Source organism: Cricetulus griseus, chromosome 5, assembly GCF_003668045.3.
Source record: "Cricetulus griseus strain 17A/GY chromosome 5, alternate assembly CriGri-PICRH-1.0, whole genome shotgun sequence".
Lineage (NCBI taxonomy): Eukaryota > Metazoa > Chordata > Mammalia > Rodentia > Cricetidae > Cricetulus > Cricetulus griseus.
The window spans coordinates 37796322-37814302 of record NC_048598.1 but is presented as its reverse complement, the minus strand read 5'-3'; the positions used below and the strand labels follow the sequence as shown (position 1 = coordinate 37814302).

Genomic DNA, 17981 nt, shown 5'->3' with positions numbered 1-17981 from the left:
AATACCTAGGCATATACACCACTTCATCTTCCTCCTTTGGGTTCTCTTGGGCACTTGTCATGCACCCCCTTCCTTGGTGATCTTAATGGCCCTATGAGACAGCAGTTGGTTCCAATCTGTTGGAGCAAAACTCTGAGTTTCCAGTTGATGCTGAGGGGAAAAGGGTCAAGAAAGGGATGCTGATGGGACTTGTGGAGAGGGAGGGCAGAATCCAAGTCAGGGGAGGAGAGTGCAACAGAATGACTTGAAAGAGAGGAATCTTCAGAGAGCCCAGAATACTGTGGTCAGAGCTGTTTCTCTGGGTATCACTGATTGCCTTAGCCTGAGGGAATAAAGATTTCTCATCACTCAAAACCAGAATCAACTGTCTCATTCTGTAAAGTAGATTCAATTCTTTCTATTATTTTTCAGACAGGATCTCACTATATTGCCCTGCTTGGCTTGGAACTCAATATATACATGTATACCAGGCTGTCCTCAAACTCAGAGATCTGCCTGCCTCTGCTTCCTGAGTGCTGGGATTAAAGGTGGGTACGACACAGGTTGAGATTATATTCTCTTGGGCTGGTATTAGAGCCGTGGTGACAGAATGCTTGCTTAGCATGCAAATAGCCCTAGGTTCAATTCCTGTACTAAAAACCCAGCATGGTGGGGGCATTCTGTCAATCCCAGCCCTCTAGATGGAGGCAGGGAGATCAGGAGTTCAAGATCATACTTGGTTACATATTGAATTTTAGACCAACTGGGGTAATTTCTATTTCAGTAATAAGTTAATAAAGCTCATCTTTCTTTTTGACCCCCTCCCCTGATCTTTAATGACTGACTTCATTTTAAATTTTAGTCATTTTTAAAAATAAATTTAATAGTGGCATAAATTTGCATAATGGGAGCTTTTCTAGAGTAGCCATGCTTGGTCATTTCCCAACTCCGTGCTTCAGCATGCCTACTGTAGCAAAGCTTGGTTTACCCCCTTACATGTGTAACTTACTACACACCATCCCTGGGTCTCCAACTTTTCCCCCTTGCATTTCACATTCCACAGTCACAATTTTGTCTGTCACTCGATGCAAGACTGTAACCCCTTCCACCTCCAAGGCAGTGAGCTTTCCCTGAGAGCTCACATGGACTTTGTCGGAGCACTGGGGCACTTACAGAAAATCCTCCTTATTTTTTCCGAAACAGCTGGCACTTCTGGCTTTGTCCTGGTTTTGAAATATTTTCCCTTGGGGAGTTTTCCCTCACCAACTAATATGTAGGTTTCAGAAGAATAAGGATTTTGTGGTATCCAAGTTACACAATTCCTCCTGTGTATTCCAACTGTGTGACAGTTCCTGGTTACTAAAAAGGCTCATCTGGTCCCACTGCCCACCATCACCTTTCTTTCCTTCCTTCTAAATGCGTTGCTCAACAGGTAATAGGTTCTGCCAACCTCTGGGCAATGCCAATCATCCTAAAGCATGACATCATCTTCTTGGTCATGGCCTGCTCTCTTTGTTCTTGGGGAAGAGTAAAAACCCCAAATCAGTTTGCAAATTGTTTAGTCTTTTGATGTTAGTGGTGTAGCTTCGGTTGTGTTGTTTAGTCCTGAGGGTCAGAACCCCAGCCTGCTAATACTCCCCCACACACCCAGCCCTCACAATGATCACTACAGTCCCCGGTGCTTCTGTTGGGAAACTCTAGAAACCTAGTTCTATTGTGGGTGCACTTGCTGGAAACCAATTTAAGCCATGTGTCAGACTCAAGTCTGTGACAGTGTCACCCAGACTACTTCCCTAATGGCAATGGAGGAGGAAGTGATGCCCAGGATTAAACAAGGGCTAAAGGGAAGTGTGGGGAGGGGAGGGACCAGTCACAGTCCTAAGAGGAAGTGGCAAAATGTAACTACCCCAGATACCCATAAAGACCTGGCTTATGCTAGACTTTCTGATCAACTGATTGCTCAGAGAATAGAGTCTTGCATACTCTGAGCTGTTGGCTTGGTTTAAGTTTCTGGACTCAGAGCCAAGTGAGGGCTGAGGGTGAGACCTGTTTATGATCAAGTCCTTGAATTAATTTCCCATTTATTCTTGGTTCCTAGACTCTTGTCAATTGATTTTGCAGCATCCCTTTCTCTTTACCTTCCTTGCACGCTGATACAGGGTGAGGTGCAAACACAGTTGGCTGCTCATTTCTGGGAATCTGGCATTTTATTTTATGATAACTCTCTGGTAATGGGCAGTAATATGAATACAATATCTCTCAAACAGCCAGTGTAGGCAAAGCATTGGACATTATTATATATCATGTAACATAGGAAAGGTAAGAAAAACCTTCACACTCAAGTCTTCTGGTGGGGGTGGGGGAAGAGTCTGAAATCTCTGCAAGACTCCACCAGAGGGCGCTATGTCACCATCACCCTTTCAAACACCAGAGCCTAGTTGGGCAGCCCCAGTAAACAAGCCTTTGAAATCAGTTTAAAAAGAAATGGGGGAGGGGAAAATAGGATAGAAGAAGTTCAGAAGCCGGCTAGATGTTGCCCAAGAATCCAAAATACATGCCACAGGGCTATGCGTTTCCTGTTAAAGTTTGACAAACATGAAATAAACAGGGATCCAAAACAGCCAATGAGGGCAGGGGTTGAGGGGTAAAAGGCTGTGTGTAGGTCCAGCTGAGGATTCCTTTGGGAAAAGAACCAACTAAAGGACACATTTTAATCCAAGTAATTTTTCCACAGAGCAACTTTTCCTACACTTTCAAGTAAGCTTCAGTAAGGCTCCAAACCCTCCAGAGGTCAACCTAGAGAAAACAGAACTGTGTACACACCAGGAAATTGTATGTATGTATGTATGTATGTATGTATGTATGTAGTATGTATTTATTATGTATGTATTATGTATGTATAAATATATAACCAGTGAGATGGCTCAGTGGTAAAAGCATTCACTGTGGGAGCATGACAGCCTGAGTTTAGTCCCCAGAACCTATGGTGGAAGGAGAAAATTGACCCGAGAGTTGTCCCCCAACTTCCACATATAGACACGTGAGCCCCCTCATTACACACACACAGTAAATCAATTGATTTAATTAGTGACAGATTATTGTAAATAAAAATTTATTCAAAATTCAATCTTTCTCTAAGCTGGATGGTGGTGGCATATACCTTTAATCTCAGCACTCAAGAGGCAGAGAGACAGGCAGATCTCTGAGTTCAAGGCTAGCGTGGGCTGCAGAGCAAGTTCCAGGATAGCCAGAGCTACACAAAAATTCTGTCTCAAAAAAAAAAAATCAAAACCCAAAACAAACAAAAACAAAAACAAAACAAAACAAGAAAAGGGCTGGGGTGATTGCTCTGACAGCTCTTCCAGAGGACTGGGGTTCAATTTCCATCACCCATATGACAGCTCACAACGGTCTGTAACTACAGTTCTAGGGGACCCAACACCCTCACACGGGCATACACACAGACAAAACACCAATGCACATCATAATAAAAATAAGTAACAGTAAAAAACAAACAATGAAGGTGTCTGGGAATACAGCTCAGCAATAGAGCACTTGTCTAGCATACCCCACGGCCCTGGGTTCACCTCCAGACTGGAGAAGAAAAGGAGGATAGAAGGACATGAAGGTCCAATTCTAGAATCGTATTTGTGGCTCCAAGTCTTAGTAGGACTTGCTTTCCCATGCTGTCAGGTAGACGAGCTTGGTTCTTCGGAACAGAGGTTAAGATTTGAGGTAGAGCTCAAACAGGCACAAACCTTCCACCCTAATGTGCAGCTTGAGAAATGGGGTGCTCCCTCTCTGTGAGTGTCTTCACTGAGCATTTGACAAAACTCCCATCAGGTGAAAGACAGTTGACATTCCAACTTTGAATTTCTTCTCTGGAACTGAAGAGTATCAAGTAATTAAGCTATGTAAAGACCTCCCTCCCTCCCATGCTTAGGTTACTGAATTCAGTCTTAGGTTATTGAATTCAAGTGTAATCTGCTCTTTCCTTCTTTTATTGTGTAGAGTGGATTTTGAAAGGCTGACTAAATACAACTTTCCCGAGAAACACCCTTTACAGGGTCCAGGAATGCTGTCGACCTCCAGTGCTCTGCCTTTATTCTTTTGTTTGGGCTTGGCTTGACATCTGTTAGGCTCCATTTTTTTGGCCAGAACTAATTTGGATTTCTAAAAACAAAACAGGTTACATTCTGGGTTTGGTTTTCAGGGTGACTGCAACTCGAGTCCCCACTGTATTTTTTTTAGCCTGGTTTCAAGTTTTCACGGCTTGCCCGCTAAAGTCAGCCCATGTGCAGCAAACTCCACTTCCCAACAGCATGTTTTAGTTGAAGGATTGGGTTCAGTGGAACCACATCCTAAATTTGACATCATGAATTCGAGGCAATCAGGCAGGCTGTATGTACTCTTATGACTCTAGAAGAAGAGAGGCAGACATGCAGGAAAAGAAGTGGTAAGAACTCATAGGAAGCTGGGTGGTGGTGGCACACTCCCTTAATCCCAGCACTCAGGAGGCAGAGGCAGGCAGATCTCTATGAGTTTGAAACCTGCCTGGTCCACGAGAGCTAGTTCCAGGATAGCCGAAAAGCCACAGAGAAACCCTGTCTTGAAAAACAAAAAAACAAAAAAACAAAAACAAAAAAAATTCATAGGAAAGTCCTACCCAAGACAAAGCCATCAGTGTAGGTAGCCAACCACTGATGAGATGTGTTTAGTTCTGGGTTATTTCTGCAAATTTGGTTCAAACTCTTTCCCTGTAACATTGTTCTTCCACTCCATCCACCCTTGGGACAGAGGAACCCTACTCAGCAAGAACCTCAACTTCAAAGCACTTGCTATCAGAGCCCCCGCTCTCCCCCCCCCCCCGTTAGCTTTGATACTGTGTGGGCCTAGACTGAGAAAAGGTCATGGGTTCAAACATCTTGCTGCTTTCATGGAGGGGGCACAAAACGGGGGTGGTGGCAATTTAGGGAAGAACAAAGGACAGAGACACAGCAAAGTCAAAGGGGATGAAACACGCTGTTCTTTTAACTTCTCTAAAAGTGCAGGTCGCTTTTCTGAGGGCAAATTGATTAGGGACTCCGTTCTGCTTTTTCTCCCACGGAACACTCAAAGTTCCCCAGTCTGATCCCTGGACTTTTCTGGGTTCTACTTTGGTTGCTTTAAACATATGTGGGGTTGACCAAGGGGGTAAAGCCTCTTGTTTACCCCTGGAAGTCAGTGGTCATGTGAGATGTCCCTGGTCACATGCAAGGATCAAAGCAAATCCACTTCTATTCTTGGAAATAGGGCACATGTTCTCTTGATGCTGCCGCTGACATTTCTATGTGGTCAATAAATGTTTATTGAACACTCAGTCAGGACACTATTGGGGACTATGAAAATGAGTAAGCAGCAAAGGAGGTTAATATGGCTAGCAAGGGAAGTAGGCACTCACCTAGCAAAAATGCAAGAAACCTAAGAAAAACAAACCATTTGCTCCTAAGTATTGAATTTTCTATTATGTTCTCTGTCCCCACATCGGGCACTAATGAAGAAGAGTGCTGAAGGCCACTGGTTTATACTTTTGGCAGCTGGTATCTGCAATTCACTATTTCCTAAAATAAGGACATCATCTCTCCCTTCTTCTGATTCCTTTTCCACCACCTAAGCTGAAGAGTTAAAAGAAAGCAATGGGAAGACAGCTGACCTGTTGCTGGGACTAAACCTTACTTCCTTTGTTAAAACAATGGTGCAGCATGACACAGAAACACAAAGGAGTGATCACGGAGGGGTGGTGAGATGGCTTAGCTTGTGGTGGACCTGAGTTCAATCCCAGCAACCATGTAAAAAGTCAAGTGCAATGGCAGGTAACTGTAATTCTGGGGAGGTACATATAGAAAGATCTCTTGGATTCGTTGGCCAGAAAGTCTAGCTAAGTCTGTGAATTACAGGCTCGGTGAATGACCCTGTTTAAAATATATATATATATTGGAGGTGATGGAGGAGGATATCCAATGCCACCCTCAGACCTACACACACACACACACACACACACACACACACACACACACACACACTCATGGAGAAAGAGATGGTCCAATCTCTTCAGATTATATTGACCTATAAAATGATAATTAGTGTTTTCTAAACGCTCCTCATGTTCCAGGTCCCATTGTAATCCCTGCTACATATGCTACAACAGAGGCTTTGTGTGGCCAAGTAATTTGACTATTAATCAAGGTGGGTCCAGATCTGGTTTTGGGTTTGTCTGATCCAAATCCCCACTATTGACCATAATCATAAAATACTTGACGAAGCACGAAAGGTGACACGGAATTTGCAAGGTGCCTTTCCAGTCCCAAGCATACCAAAACCCCCATCTGAGATGAATGCTGCATCTGTGTGCCAGCGTTAGACACACTTAGAGGGAACAGACCGAGGTTGACCAAGAGAAGCCAAGTTATGTGTGTGTGGTCACAGGCAACATTTCTTTTTCATATTTGTGGTGCAAAACATAACCAGAAGAACAAACTTTTTCCCTTCCTCCTCCAAAGGCTCCGAGAGCATGGATTTCTGGTATTTAAACAGAAAATCTCCCTCTCAAATACCAAGGCTCCTGAGAGGTTAATAAAGCCTGGGTGGATTTTATGCACGAGAAAAACTGCTCAGGACACAGTAGTGATAACAGTCTTGGGCCATGTCTATTCTTACAGGTAATTTCTGTGCATGTTGTCAGTTCATGTCATTACAGTATTCACACTATCTTAGTCATCACGGCAGGGTTGAGAGGGAAAAGTAAAGACACTCATTTTTCTGACTTAAAACAAAACAAAACCCACAGTAACTCAACAGGGTTTCTATGTGTAGCTTTGGAGCCTATCCTGGAACTCACTCTGTAGACCAGGCTGGCCTCGAATTCACAGAGATCCACCTGCCTCTGCTTCCTGAGTGCTGGGATTAAAAGCCTAGACCACCAACGCCTGGCTTCTTCTTTTTTTCTTTTTTTTTTCCAAGACAGGGTTTCTCTGTGTAACCCTGGTTGTCCTGGAACTGTCTCTGTAAACCAGACTGGCCTAGAACTGGCCTCCGAGTGTTGGGATTAAAGACCAGCACCACCACAGGCCAGATTAACTTTTTTTTTTTTTTTTTTTAAAGAATCTTAAATGGTGAATCCCAGGTTTCAATGGGGTACTGGAAAGAATAGTTTTCATTTAGCAAGCGGTATACACCCTAAATTCAAGTCTGGTGGACAGCTCTGAAAAGTCCTGCCATTTGCTTTATTTTGCAGATCCAAGGAACATGGGTTTTGAAACGCTGAGAGACTTGCCTATGGCGGGAACTAGGCGACACCAAACAGGTCTCTTGTCTATGGATCTCCAGAACTCTCTCCATGGAATTATAGAAACATCGCACTTGTGTTTAAACCATGAAATCACAGTTCTGACCACTTTCCCAAACTCACTCAGGAGGCCAGGAAGATAGGCTCCTCTAGGCTTTGGGAACCCTGTCTCTCTCCAAGCCTGACCAGGGCTCCCTGGCTCCCCCCACCCCAACCCGCCCCTGAGATCTCACTCAACAAACAAAGGCTAAAAATTCGGGTCTGGATTTTCACCGGCAGCTCTCCTGGAAAACCTTTGCACCGTTAGGCAGCCCGAGCGACGGAGGAAGCCTTAGCGCGAGTCGGAGGGTCCAGAGGTCGCTAAAGGAAGCAAGCTGGAAATGCTTCCAGCACCTTCGTCCCCCGGCCCTCCTCGGCCGCCGCTGCCTCCCCTCCCCCACTCCCCTTTCTCTTTCTTTCTTCTCGGGCTTGCTCGCCCCACCCCGCGGTTCCCGCACAGCTCCTCGGCCAATGGCCTCGGGCCCTCGGCGCACAGCAGCTGATGGGCGCGGGTTTCCTGGCCCAGGACAACCAATCAGAGCGCCAGGGGGCGGGCCCGAGCTGCCAATAAAAAGTACCGAGCGGGCTGTGTCCCTGCCGAGCCGAGAATGGGAGTAGAGCCGACTGCTTGATTCCCACACCAATCTCCTCGCCGCTCTCACTTCGCCTCGTTCTCGTGGCTCGTGGCCCTGTCCACCCCGTCCATCATCCCGCCGGCCACCGCTCAGGTAAGCGCACGGAGGGCGCGTGGCACGGTGGCCCGGACTGTGGCATCGGCAGTCTGCAGCTGTGCGCTCGTGCCTCCCGCGTGCTTGCAGCGTGCGGCCGGGACCGGCTGCGCTTGGCTGTCGTGGGGCGAGCTGTGGACCAAGCTCCGGGAAGGGCGGGGTCGCGGGTTGTTTTGATCTGCTCTCCCCTTGCGGCGGCGGCCTGAGGCGCCGCCCCGGGAGGCGGGCGGCCCCGGGTTGACGAAGGTTCCGGGATCCGGCGGCCGGGTGGTCCCTCCGGGAGCGCACTTACGCCTTAGGTGGGCGCAGGCGCCTCCAGCGTCTCTTCCTGGGCGGCGCGTTTTGGGGGGCGTTGTCGCGCTGTGGGTGGTCCGACTGAGGTCGGTGGTCTTGTGTTGGTGGCGCCACTGTCTGGCTTCCCAACGCGGGGTCCTGGGCCTTTACAGTATGACCGAACAATGGAGAGCCAGTGTCCCGGAGTGGCCAGAGGGCTCCGCAGTGGAGAGGCCGGGCCGGGCGGAGGCAGCAGCGGCGCGCGGTGCCTCCCGCGGTCGCTCCACTCTCCTCCACCCGGCCTCTGCCCTCGCGGGGAATGGCCCACTGGGAGAGGCCTTGAGGTCGACGCGGGCCCGAGGGTCGGGGCGCCGACTTGCTGGACATTTCAGTGGGAAAGGGCCGGCCTCAAAGTGGATTACTCCAGCTCCTCCGGGGGCGGGAAGCGGGGATCCTCCCCCATCCGCAAATTCCCAAAGAAACCCTCGATAGACGAAGATGATGGAGGTTCTCGGACCTCAGAGTCCCCTGCCAGTTGCTTCGGCTTCGTTGCTTACTCTGTGAACCCTGGAGACAAATCACGGGTTAAGGTTAAATCCTACCAGCCCACTCACTGCAGTACCTCCCCCTCCGAACTCTCTGGGTCCCCCACACCATCGCCATTGCCCTCGCCCAGAAAGCTCCGTTGCTTGGACCAGCGAGATACCGAGTCGGAGGAGAGGCAAGATCAAGAGAGACAAGATCAAGAGAGGCACGAATACAAAAAGAAGCTTAGAGAGGGCAACCAACACTGTACATTTAATTCTCTGTGGCTAGGGTGAGTAAAAGCGCAGGGAAAAGGACCCTGGTGCATGTGGCAAAAACAGAAACAACTCAGCCTCAGAACCCCTTCCATGGGAACTTGGCAACAGTCGGTGCAATATGCACTAGATGGCTGACACCCAGCTGGTCTCGAGGAAAAGGGCTGGAGGAGGGACCCGGGCTCACCTAGCAATAAATAATTGGTTAATGCTGGATTTCTAATCCAAAGGAAGGGGAAGGCCGAGGGATTAGCGTTGTAAGCTGAAGGCCATCTAGAATCGCAATCCTGGTCTCTAAGGGTAGTGTAGGCGGAGGTTTTAATTCTATATAGGACTTGACCGGGCAGCTTCATCTGTTCCCCAGGGGAAGGGTGAGGCTTTTGGAGGGAGAAGCAGTTGTTTTCACTTGGGCAAACATGGACAGTTGCCCGTAGAAACTTTGCCACTGTACTTCAGAGAGTTGCCCAAGTCATTGGAGGAGAACAATATGTTCCCTTTCCAGCCATCCTGGGCGATTAGGGAGGGGGGGACATTTCCTCTTGTGTTGAAGCTGGTTTTGTAGCTTCGGATTCTTAGGATTTCCACCCCCCCTACCCCCCCTGTGGCTTGTTAGTCTTGCCCCACATCTTTATTAGAAGTGGGAGTTTTCTACTTACCAGAAAATATTATCTAATGAAATCTTCAAATATTGCCATGTTTACATTGAAGTCAGAGTTTGTCTGTGGAGTAATGACTTTTCATCGCACCAGTGAAAAGTCAGCTCAAACCTGGCCTGGAGGAACACACATTTTTATTCCCAGCACTGGGGAGGCAGGTGCAGGTGGATCTTTGTGATAGATGCCTGGTCTACATGGTACCATGATAGGGCTATGTAGAGACCCCCATCTCCAAAAATAAATAAATAAATAAATAAATAAATAAATAAATAAATAAATAAATCAGCAATGTGCTCCTTGGCTTTACCTTTTACCACCTTGGTGATAGCAAATAGTACGGATCTTTTTTAAAATTTGTTCCCAGGAATATGTTAGCCTTTTAAACCTTAGTCCCCTTGTCTCACCTTTAAATCCAACTATGGAGCCAAGGAGTAGTGGCAGCATACCTTTAATCCTAGCATTCAGGAAGTTGAGGCTGGCAGATCTCCGAGTTCGAGGCTGACCTGGTCTGAATAGCAAGGAAATTAAGGGGTGAGGCGTATGTCTGTTAAAGCAAGAATAAAAGGCAAAGGAACACTCCACAGTCAATTATTCAAGTCTTGATGGCAGTAATGTAGTTGTATTGGGTGGATTAAGACATTCTATTAATGAATTTTTTTGTCTTTTTGTTCCCTCTTTTCAGCTTTCTCAAAATTAATGGATATTAAAAATCCCTTAGCCGGGCGTTGGTGGCACACACCTTTAATCCCAGCACTCGGGAGGCAGAGGCAGGCAGATCTCTGTGAGTTCGAGGCCAGCCTGGTCTCCAGATTGAGTGCCAGAATAGGCTCCAAAGCTACACAGAAACCGTGTCTCGAAAAACAAAACAAAACAAACAAACAAAAAAAAAGTCCCTTAACTAGCCCAACCTACAAGGGATGATCTTTGTCTAACTATGAACTTTAAACCTCTTGAAAGCAGAGTGAATAATGCACTTCAATAATGTTGACTTCCAAAGGAGAGACCACCACACCGTTCCCTGTGCCTCTTACGCAATTCCTGCAGGGGACCCCCTTCAGAGTAGATGTTAATGAAATGACTTTTGTCTCTCCAGAGCACCTTCCACCATGGCCACCTCAGCAAGTTCCCACTTGAACAAAAACATCAAGCAAATGTACTTGTGCCTGCCCCAGGGTGAGAAAGTCCAAGCCATGTATATCTGGGTTGATGGTACTGGAGAAGGACTGCGCTGCAAAACCCGCACCCTGGACTGTGAGCCCAAGTGTGTAGAAGGTGAGCATGGGCAGGAGCAGGACATGTGCCTGGAAGTGGGCAAGCAGCCTGAGATTTGACCTTCCTTCTGTTTTGTTTGCAAAGTCTTTCAAAAGCAGGTCTCTTCAGGCCTCAGTCAGTCACCCGTAAGCTGCCGAGTAGTCTGGAGGCATAGAAAACAATGGAGGCCTTTATTTAGATGGAATCTTGTGTGTGCTGGTACACTGAAGAAAAATATTGGGTCATATTTGTAGGGGGTGGGAGGTTGGAGTATTGCTAACCTAGCCAACCCCAGGAACCTAGTTTGAAAGACCTGTAACTAGAATATGCTATCAAGTTTATAGAGCAGTGGTTCTCAACCTTTCAAATGCTTTACACTTGAATACAACTCCTCATGTTCTGGTGATTACCCCCATCCCAACCATTGCTAACTTCTTAACTGAAATTTCACTACTGCTACGAATCATAATGTATCTGTGTTTTTGGATGGTCTTAGGTGACCCCTGTGAAAGGGTTGTGAGACCATCCTCAAAGGGGTTGTGACCTACAGGTTGAGACCCTTTTGAGTGCTGTGTTTATTAGTATTTATACAGTGGAATTCTGGGTGCAAAGCACATGCTCCAAAGTAGTTTCTCTGGGACTGGCCATTTGTTTTCAGATGGGGATACTTTTAAAAACTTGCAAAGGAACCAAAAAAAAAAAAAAAATGCAGAAAAAAGGAGGTGGGGGAGTGCACGCCTTTAATCCCAGTACTTGGGAGGCAGAGGCAGGCGGATCTCTGTGAGTTTGAGACCAGCCTGGTCTACAAGAGCTAGTTCCAGGACAGCCTCCAAAGCCACAGAGAAACCCTGTCTCAAAACAAACAAACAAACAAAAAAATTAAAAAAAAAAAAAACTTTCAAAGGAGACCTGTTTTATTTTAGTTGTGGCCTTTGTTTTGGTAGGAAGGGCAGCTAGTTTAGGATGAGTTTTTATTATTCTAAGATGTTGCCGTTTGAGTGAATGAATGACCAGATGACAGCATATAACATGTACTTGTTACTTGGCAGAAGTAGGTAGGTCGTTCTGTTTCTGCCTTCAGCTCATAGGTAACTGGGGAGACAAACTGGCCCCAAAACAAGGAAAAGGAACAAGTGGTAGGAGAGCAACTGTTTCCTCATCTACAAGAGCACAGCCTGAGCTACAACAGTCAGGCCCGGAGAGGGATGAGAGAAGGGAGGGGATGAGGTGGCCTAGTGAGGGAGTCAGTTTTGCTCTGTGCCATGAGTGTCTCACTCACTGGAAGTGGTGTCAGAATGACTGGTGCACAGTAGACTTACAGAGAGGACTCATCTGTTTGTTGCTTGGGTGGTTCTTGTGATGCAGTGCTCTTGGGAACCTCAGAAGGAGGAACATAGGGATAGGTGGGCATAGACATCAGGTTGTCCCTAATTAATGATGATACATTTACATACATGCCACTCAGAAGACACAGTAGATTTTCAGTGATGGAAATATGATGAGAGGCTAGCTGTCTTGTGTGTATATTTTTAATAAATTTTTAATAAATTTCATGTGTGTGAGTCAGTGCGTGTGTGCGTTTGCTCGCCCAGTGCTGTGCCAGCAGAGGTCTGAGGAGGGTGTGAGAATCCCAGGAACTGAAGTTAACAGTTGTGGTTAAGAGTACTTATCACTCAGTTACCAGCACCTACATGGTGGCTCACAACCATCTGTAACTCCAATTTCAGGGGCTCCAACCCCCTCTTCTGCAGGCATACACTTGCACAGATATACATGCAAGTAAAACACCCCTACACACATAAAAATAAATACGTCTTCTTAAAAGTTAATTTTCCATCTTTATTTGGCCCAGAGTTACCTGAGTGGAATTTTGATGGCTCTAGTACCTTTCAGTCTGAGGGCTCCAACAGTGACATGTATCTCAGCCCTGTTGCCATGTTTCGGGACCCCTTCCGCAGAGATCCCAACAAGCTGGTGTTCTGTGAAGTTTTCAAGTACAACCGGAAGCCTGCAGGTGTGTATGGGGTGGGCGTGAATGTCTTAAGAATCTAGGGATGGATGATCAGATGTCCATCCTTCTACCCTGAACTTGCCTGCTGAAAAACAGTGTGGTCTGCCCCTCCATGGTCCCTTTTATTGGTTGTATAAACAGTGTTGAATCTTCCATCTGTTTGCTGATAGGGGTCCCCAGTGACAGTCTTGATCTGCTTCTACATTTAAAAAGCTGTAATTCGTACTTAAGCGTTTTTGGGTTTAACTACTAGATCTGCCATTTATTGCCAGTGACCTTGGCATACTTTGCCCCATGCTTCTATTTTGCTGAATTATGTGTAGAGAGAGACGAGACAGAGCATGCTTGAACTGAGGGCGTACTGTGCTCTGTGTGGAAGTCAACCAACAACCTGTGGAATCAGTTCTCTCCTGCTGTATTTGTAGATTCTGGAGGTGGAACTCAGGTTGCCATGAGCATTATGATTCCTGGCTAAGCTGTTTGCCCATGAAGCCTTCTGTACCTGCTCATAGAATTTTGTTTATGCCGTGCTATCCATACTCAGTTTTCAGATAGCTTCTTAAACCCAGGGAACTCTAATTTACATAAACTCTCTTCCAGTACTGCCAGTAAGGCTTGGTGGCCCTATACCTTCAGTACCTCTGTTTTGAAAAGGAAGTATTGTTGGTCAAGGGTATGTACCTCAGCATGGCAGCCATGGGGTTCCTGGCTGTGCCGCTTGCCCTATAACCTGGGCACGTCACCAAACACCCTCTCTCAGGGCTTCATTTTCTCATTTGTGAAAGTGAAGATTGCTAACACTCATCTCAAACTCAGTTAAATGATAAATTGCTTTTCTAGCTTGGGAATTGTTTTCAGTTACACTCACCTCTCCCTCGCTTTCTCTCTCTTTTTTGTACCAGCCAATACTGTGTAATTTAGCACTCAGACTCACCTGGAATGTAAACCTAATGGACAAATTATTCTCAGTAAAATGACAGCTCTGGCCTTAAGTGCCTACGAAACTAGGGAATACGTTTGACAAGCAGGAGCAGCTGTCTTGTGAATAGAGGGTGGAAGTGTCTGGCATGTGGTACTTGGAAAGTGGCCAGCGTGCAGATAGGATGAACACTTGTTTTGCTCTCACTCCATTCCCATGAGATTTCATAGCTGACTTTAATTATAAAAAGTCTCTCAGCCTTTTCCTGCAAATGTACTATCATTGCTTCTTCACAGTGGTTGGGCCTGAGTAGGTCCAGCCTATGATGACTTCAGCTGTGTAAGAGTTGAGGACACTACTCCTTACAGCATGTTGATGCTTTATTCCTAGAGACCAATTTAAGGCACTCGTGTAAACGGATAATGGACATGGTGAGCAACCAGCACCCCTGGTTTGGAATGGAACAGGAGTATACTCTGATGGGAACAGATGGGCACCCTTTTGGTTGGCCTTCCAATGGCTTTCCTGGGCCCCAAGGTAAGTTCCCCAGGTGAAATAAAAGCTTCCTCCCCATAAGTTCTTACTGTCCAGAGACAGGAGCAGCTCCCAAATCAGCAAACAGACTGGCAGCTGGAAATAACAGACTGTCCTTGCATCCCTCAAATCCAGATGTGCTTCGAATTTAAAGTGACAGGATGGTGATGAGATGGCTCAGTGGGTAAAGGTGCTTGCCACCAGGCTTGACAGCCCGAGTTTATCCCTGAGACCCATATAAGTTATTCTCTGACCATCTGCACATGCATGCATATACAAAAAGTGAAAAGCTATTCAGAGTGGGCAGTAGTTCTACCAAGGCTACAGCAAAGAGGAAAGACCTAGCCTCCTACCTGCAGGTGAAGACAGGATGTGCGAAAGCAAGTCTTAGGACCTTGTCATTTTCTGGCTTTGGGGGGTTATGGACTCTGATTCTTCACTGATTGCTCTTGATTCTCCTTCAGGTCCGTATTACTGTGGTGTGGGCGCAGACAAAGCCTATGGCAGGGATATCGTGGAGGCTCACTACCGCGCCTGCTTGTATGCTGGGGTCAAGATTACAGGAACAAATGCTGAGGTCATGCCTGCCCAGGTAAATGGCACTATTCTGTTCCTTTTCCTCCCCTCTGAAGACTTGGCACATGGGGACTTTGGTTAACAAGGGTGATGACTTAAAAGTGGTTCAGGGTAGAGGTAAGTAGAACAAGCTAGGAGCTTGAGTTGGCCTGAACAGTTAGTTGGCCTTATTCTAAAGGTCAACATGTTCTTTCTAGTGGGAATTCCAAATAGGACCCTGTGAAGGAATCCGCATGGGAGATCATCTCTGGGTGGCCCGTTTCATCTTGCATCGAGTATGTGAAGACTTTGGGGTAATAGCAACCTTTGACCCCAAGCCCATTCCTGGGAACTGGAATGGTGCAGGCTGCCATACCAACTTTAGCACCAAGGCCATGCGGGAGGAGAATGGTCTGAAGTAAGTAGCTTCCTCTGGAGCCATCTTTATTCTCATGGGGTGGAAGGGCTTTGTGTTAGGGTTGGGAAAGTTGGACTTCTCACAAACTACATGCCATGCTCTTCGTGTTTGTCATAAGCCTATCGTTTTGTACCCGTTGGAGAAGTGACAGTACTCTAGGAATAGAATTACAGCTGTGATATGGGAAAGTTGTCACGTAGGTTCAAGCATTTAAAGGTCTTTAGTAAGAACTAAATACACATACAAGCAAGTGGGTGACTTAATTCTTACTGATGGGAAGAGGCCAGTGATGGGGGTCTTCCCATCCAAAAGATAATTGGTATTACATGTTGAGGACTGGTCTGAAGCACTTGAGACATAGGTCACAAGGCAGACACAGCCTGCATCAAGTATTTATTGGTTTCTTATGGAACTCATGCCTGCTCCTGCCCTTGAAGGACAGGTTTCTAGTGACAAGGTCAGACCCTCACCTTTACTGCTTCCACCAGGCACATCGAGGAGGCCATCGAGAAACTAAGCAAGCGGCACCGGTACCACATTCGAGCCTACGATCCCAAGGGGGGCCTGGACAATGCCCGTCGTCTGACTGGGTTCCACGAAACGTCCAACATCAACGACTTTTCTGCTGGTGTCGCCAATCGCAGTGCCAGCATCCGCATTCCCCGGACTGTCGGCCAGGAGAAGAAAGGTTACTTTGAAGACCGCCGCCCCTCTGCCAATTGTGACCCCTTTGCAGTGACAGAAGCCATCGTCCGCACATGCCTTCTCAATGAGACTGGCGACGAGCCCTTCCAATACAAAAACTAATTAGACTTTGAGTGATCTTGAGCCTTTCCTAGTTCATCCCACCCCGCCCCAGCTGTCTCATTGTAACTCAAAGGATGGAATATCAAGGTCTTTTTATTCCTCGTGCCCAGTTAATCTTGCTTTTATTGGTCAGAATAGAGGAGTCAAGTTCTTAATCCCTATACACCCAACCCTCATTTCTTTTCTATTTAGCTTTCTAGTGGGGGTGGGAGGGGTAGGGGAAGGGAACGTAACCACTGCTTCATCTCATCAGGAATGCATGTCCAGTAGGCAGAGCTGCCACAGAGCGGGTGTATTTGTGGAGGAGGACTTTTTCTTCAGGACAGTTAAAAGAGCAGGTCCACTGCTTGGATTGACAATTCCCCTATAGGTAGAGAGCTGCTAGTTCTTCAGGTAAAACCAACTTTCTATTCCAAATGGAAGTTAGGTGAGGAGTAGTGGGAGGAGTTCATGCCCTCCATGAAGACAGCTCAGTGTATCACCTGACAGATGGGTAGCCCTACTGTAAAAGAAGGAAAAGTTATTTCTGGGTCCTCCATTTATAACACAAAGCAGAGTAGTATTTTTATATTTAAATGTAAAAACAAAAGTTATATATATGGATATGTGGATATATGTGTATTTCTAATTGAGGAAACCATCCTAGTCACTGGGTTTGCCAAGTTTGAAGAGCTTGGTTAACAAGAAAGGATCTCTTGAGTAGAGGTGGGGGTGCAGTACCAGGAAAGGTGGTTATCTGGGGCTCAGCGCTTTATTACTATGTGGGGTTTCCCTGCCCACTCTGCAGGAGCAGATGCTGGACAGGTAGTAGGGTGGGACACCAGTGCTTGCCACCACCTGTCCCTGTGCTTAGGCTAAGATGCATATGTATCCACATAGAGTTAGCAGGATGGAGTTGGCTGGTCAACTTGAACATTGTTACTGATAGGGGTGGGTGGGGTTTATTTTTTGGTGGGACTAGCATGTCACTAAAGCAGGCCTTTTGATATATTAAATTTTTTAAAGCAAAACAAGTTCAGCTTTTAATCAACTTTGTAGGGTTTCTAACTTTACAGAATTGCCTGTTTGTTTCAGTGTCTCCTTCCACTTTGCTCTTGGAGGAACGGAGGACAGGCAGACCTGGAGTTAAAACATTTGTCATTTTGTGTCATAGTGTCTACTTTCTCCCAGCAGAATATTCCTTTCCTTCTTAGGAGTCCTATGGAGTTTTGTTTTTGTTTTTTTTCTATTACGATAAACATACCCCACCTCCATTCTGGCTTGCCCTGCTGTTCTCTGGTTGTTTGTGTGCTGTCCGCAGCAGGCTGCCTGTGGTTTTCTCTTGCCATGACGACTTCTAATTGCCATGTACAGTATGTTCAGTTAGATAACTCCTCATTGTAAACAGACTGTAACTGCCAGAGCAGCGCTTATAAATCAACCTAACATTTATAAGATTTCCTCTTGACTTGTTTCTTTGTGGTTGGGGGAGGAAGAAAAAAAAAAGCGTGCAGTATTTTTTTGTTCCTTCATTTCCTATCAAAAGAAAGGGGAGTGGTTCTGTTTTGTTTACTCGCAAAATAAGCTTATCTATTGGCTTTTCTTTTTTTTTTTTTTTTAAACGGGCTTTTTCTTGTACCTATAATTTGGGGTAAGGTGTGAGAGTTTTTATAGTTTTTTGAGACAGGGTCTTGGTGTATACCCTTGG

The 17981-nt window shown here is 46.3% G+C and overlaps 2 protein-coding genes across 3 annotated transcripts; one reads left to right on the top strand and one right to left on the bottom strand.

The window, feature by feature from the left end:
* Nucleotides 1–7572: 7572 nt before the first annotated feature.
* Nucleotides 7573–8730, bottom strand: LOC113835933 (basic salivary proline-rich protein 3-like). The gene is made up of 2 exons (XM_027418074.1): nt 8363–8730; nt 7573–8272 (listed from the first exon to the last, which is right to left on the bottom strand). Exons 1-2 carry the CDS (start codon nt 8728–8730, stop codon nt 7573–7575), a joined length of 1068 nt encoding a protein of 355 aa, XP_027273875.1.
* Nucleotides 7911–17730, top strand: Glul (glutamate-ammonia ligase). Of its 2 annotated transcripts, none has more exons than XM_027417349.2 (7): nt 7911–8070; nt 10893–11071; nt 12903–13064; nt 14371–14517; nt 14979–15106; nt 15288–15487; nt 15976–17730. In XM_027417349.2, exons 2-7 carry the CDS (start codon nt 10906–10908, stop codon nt 16292–16294), a joined length of 1122 nt encoding a protein of 373 aa, XP_027273150.1. In that variant the 5' UTR covers nt 7911–8070; nt 10893–10905; the 3' UTR covers nt 16295–17730. The 2 variants fall into 2 exon arrangements, with proteins under 2 accessions (XP_027273150.1, XP_027273149.1); XM_027417348.2 differs by lacking the exon at nt 7911–8070 and adding an exon at nt 8888–9160.
* The last annotated feature ends 251 nt before the right edge of the window (nt 17731–17981 follow it).

Bases quoted from the DNA above. Each gene is read 5' to 3' on its own strand.
- LOC113835933 (XM_027418074.1), bottom strand. From the start codon at position 8,730: ATGTCCAGCAAGTCGGCGCCCCGACCCTCGGGCCCGCGTCGACCTCAA. The intron at 8,273-8,362 runs GTAAGTGCGCTC...GCGGCGCCTCAG, and splicing joins CGCCTGCGCCCACCTAAGGC to GCCGCCGCCGCAAGGGGAGA.
- Glul (XM_027417349.2), top strand. From the start codon at position 10,906: ATGGCCACCTCAGCAAGTTCCCACTTGAACAAAAACATCAAGCAAATG. The intron at 14,518-14,978 runs GTAAGTTCCCCA...ATTCTCCTTCAG, and splicing joins TGGCTTTCCTGGGCCCCAAG to GTCCGTATTACTGTGGTGTG. The intron at 15,488-15,975 runs GTAAGTAGCTTC...TGCTTCCACCAG, and splicing joins CGGGAGGAGAATGGTCTGAA to GCACATCGAGGAGGCCATCG.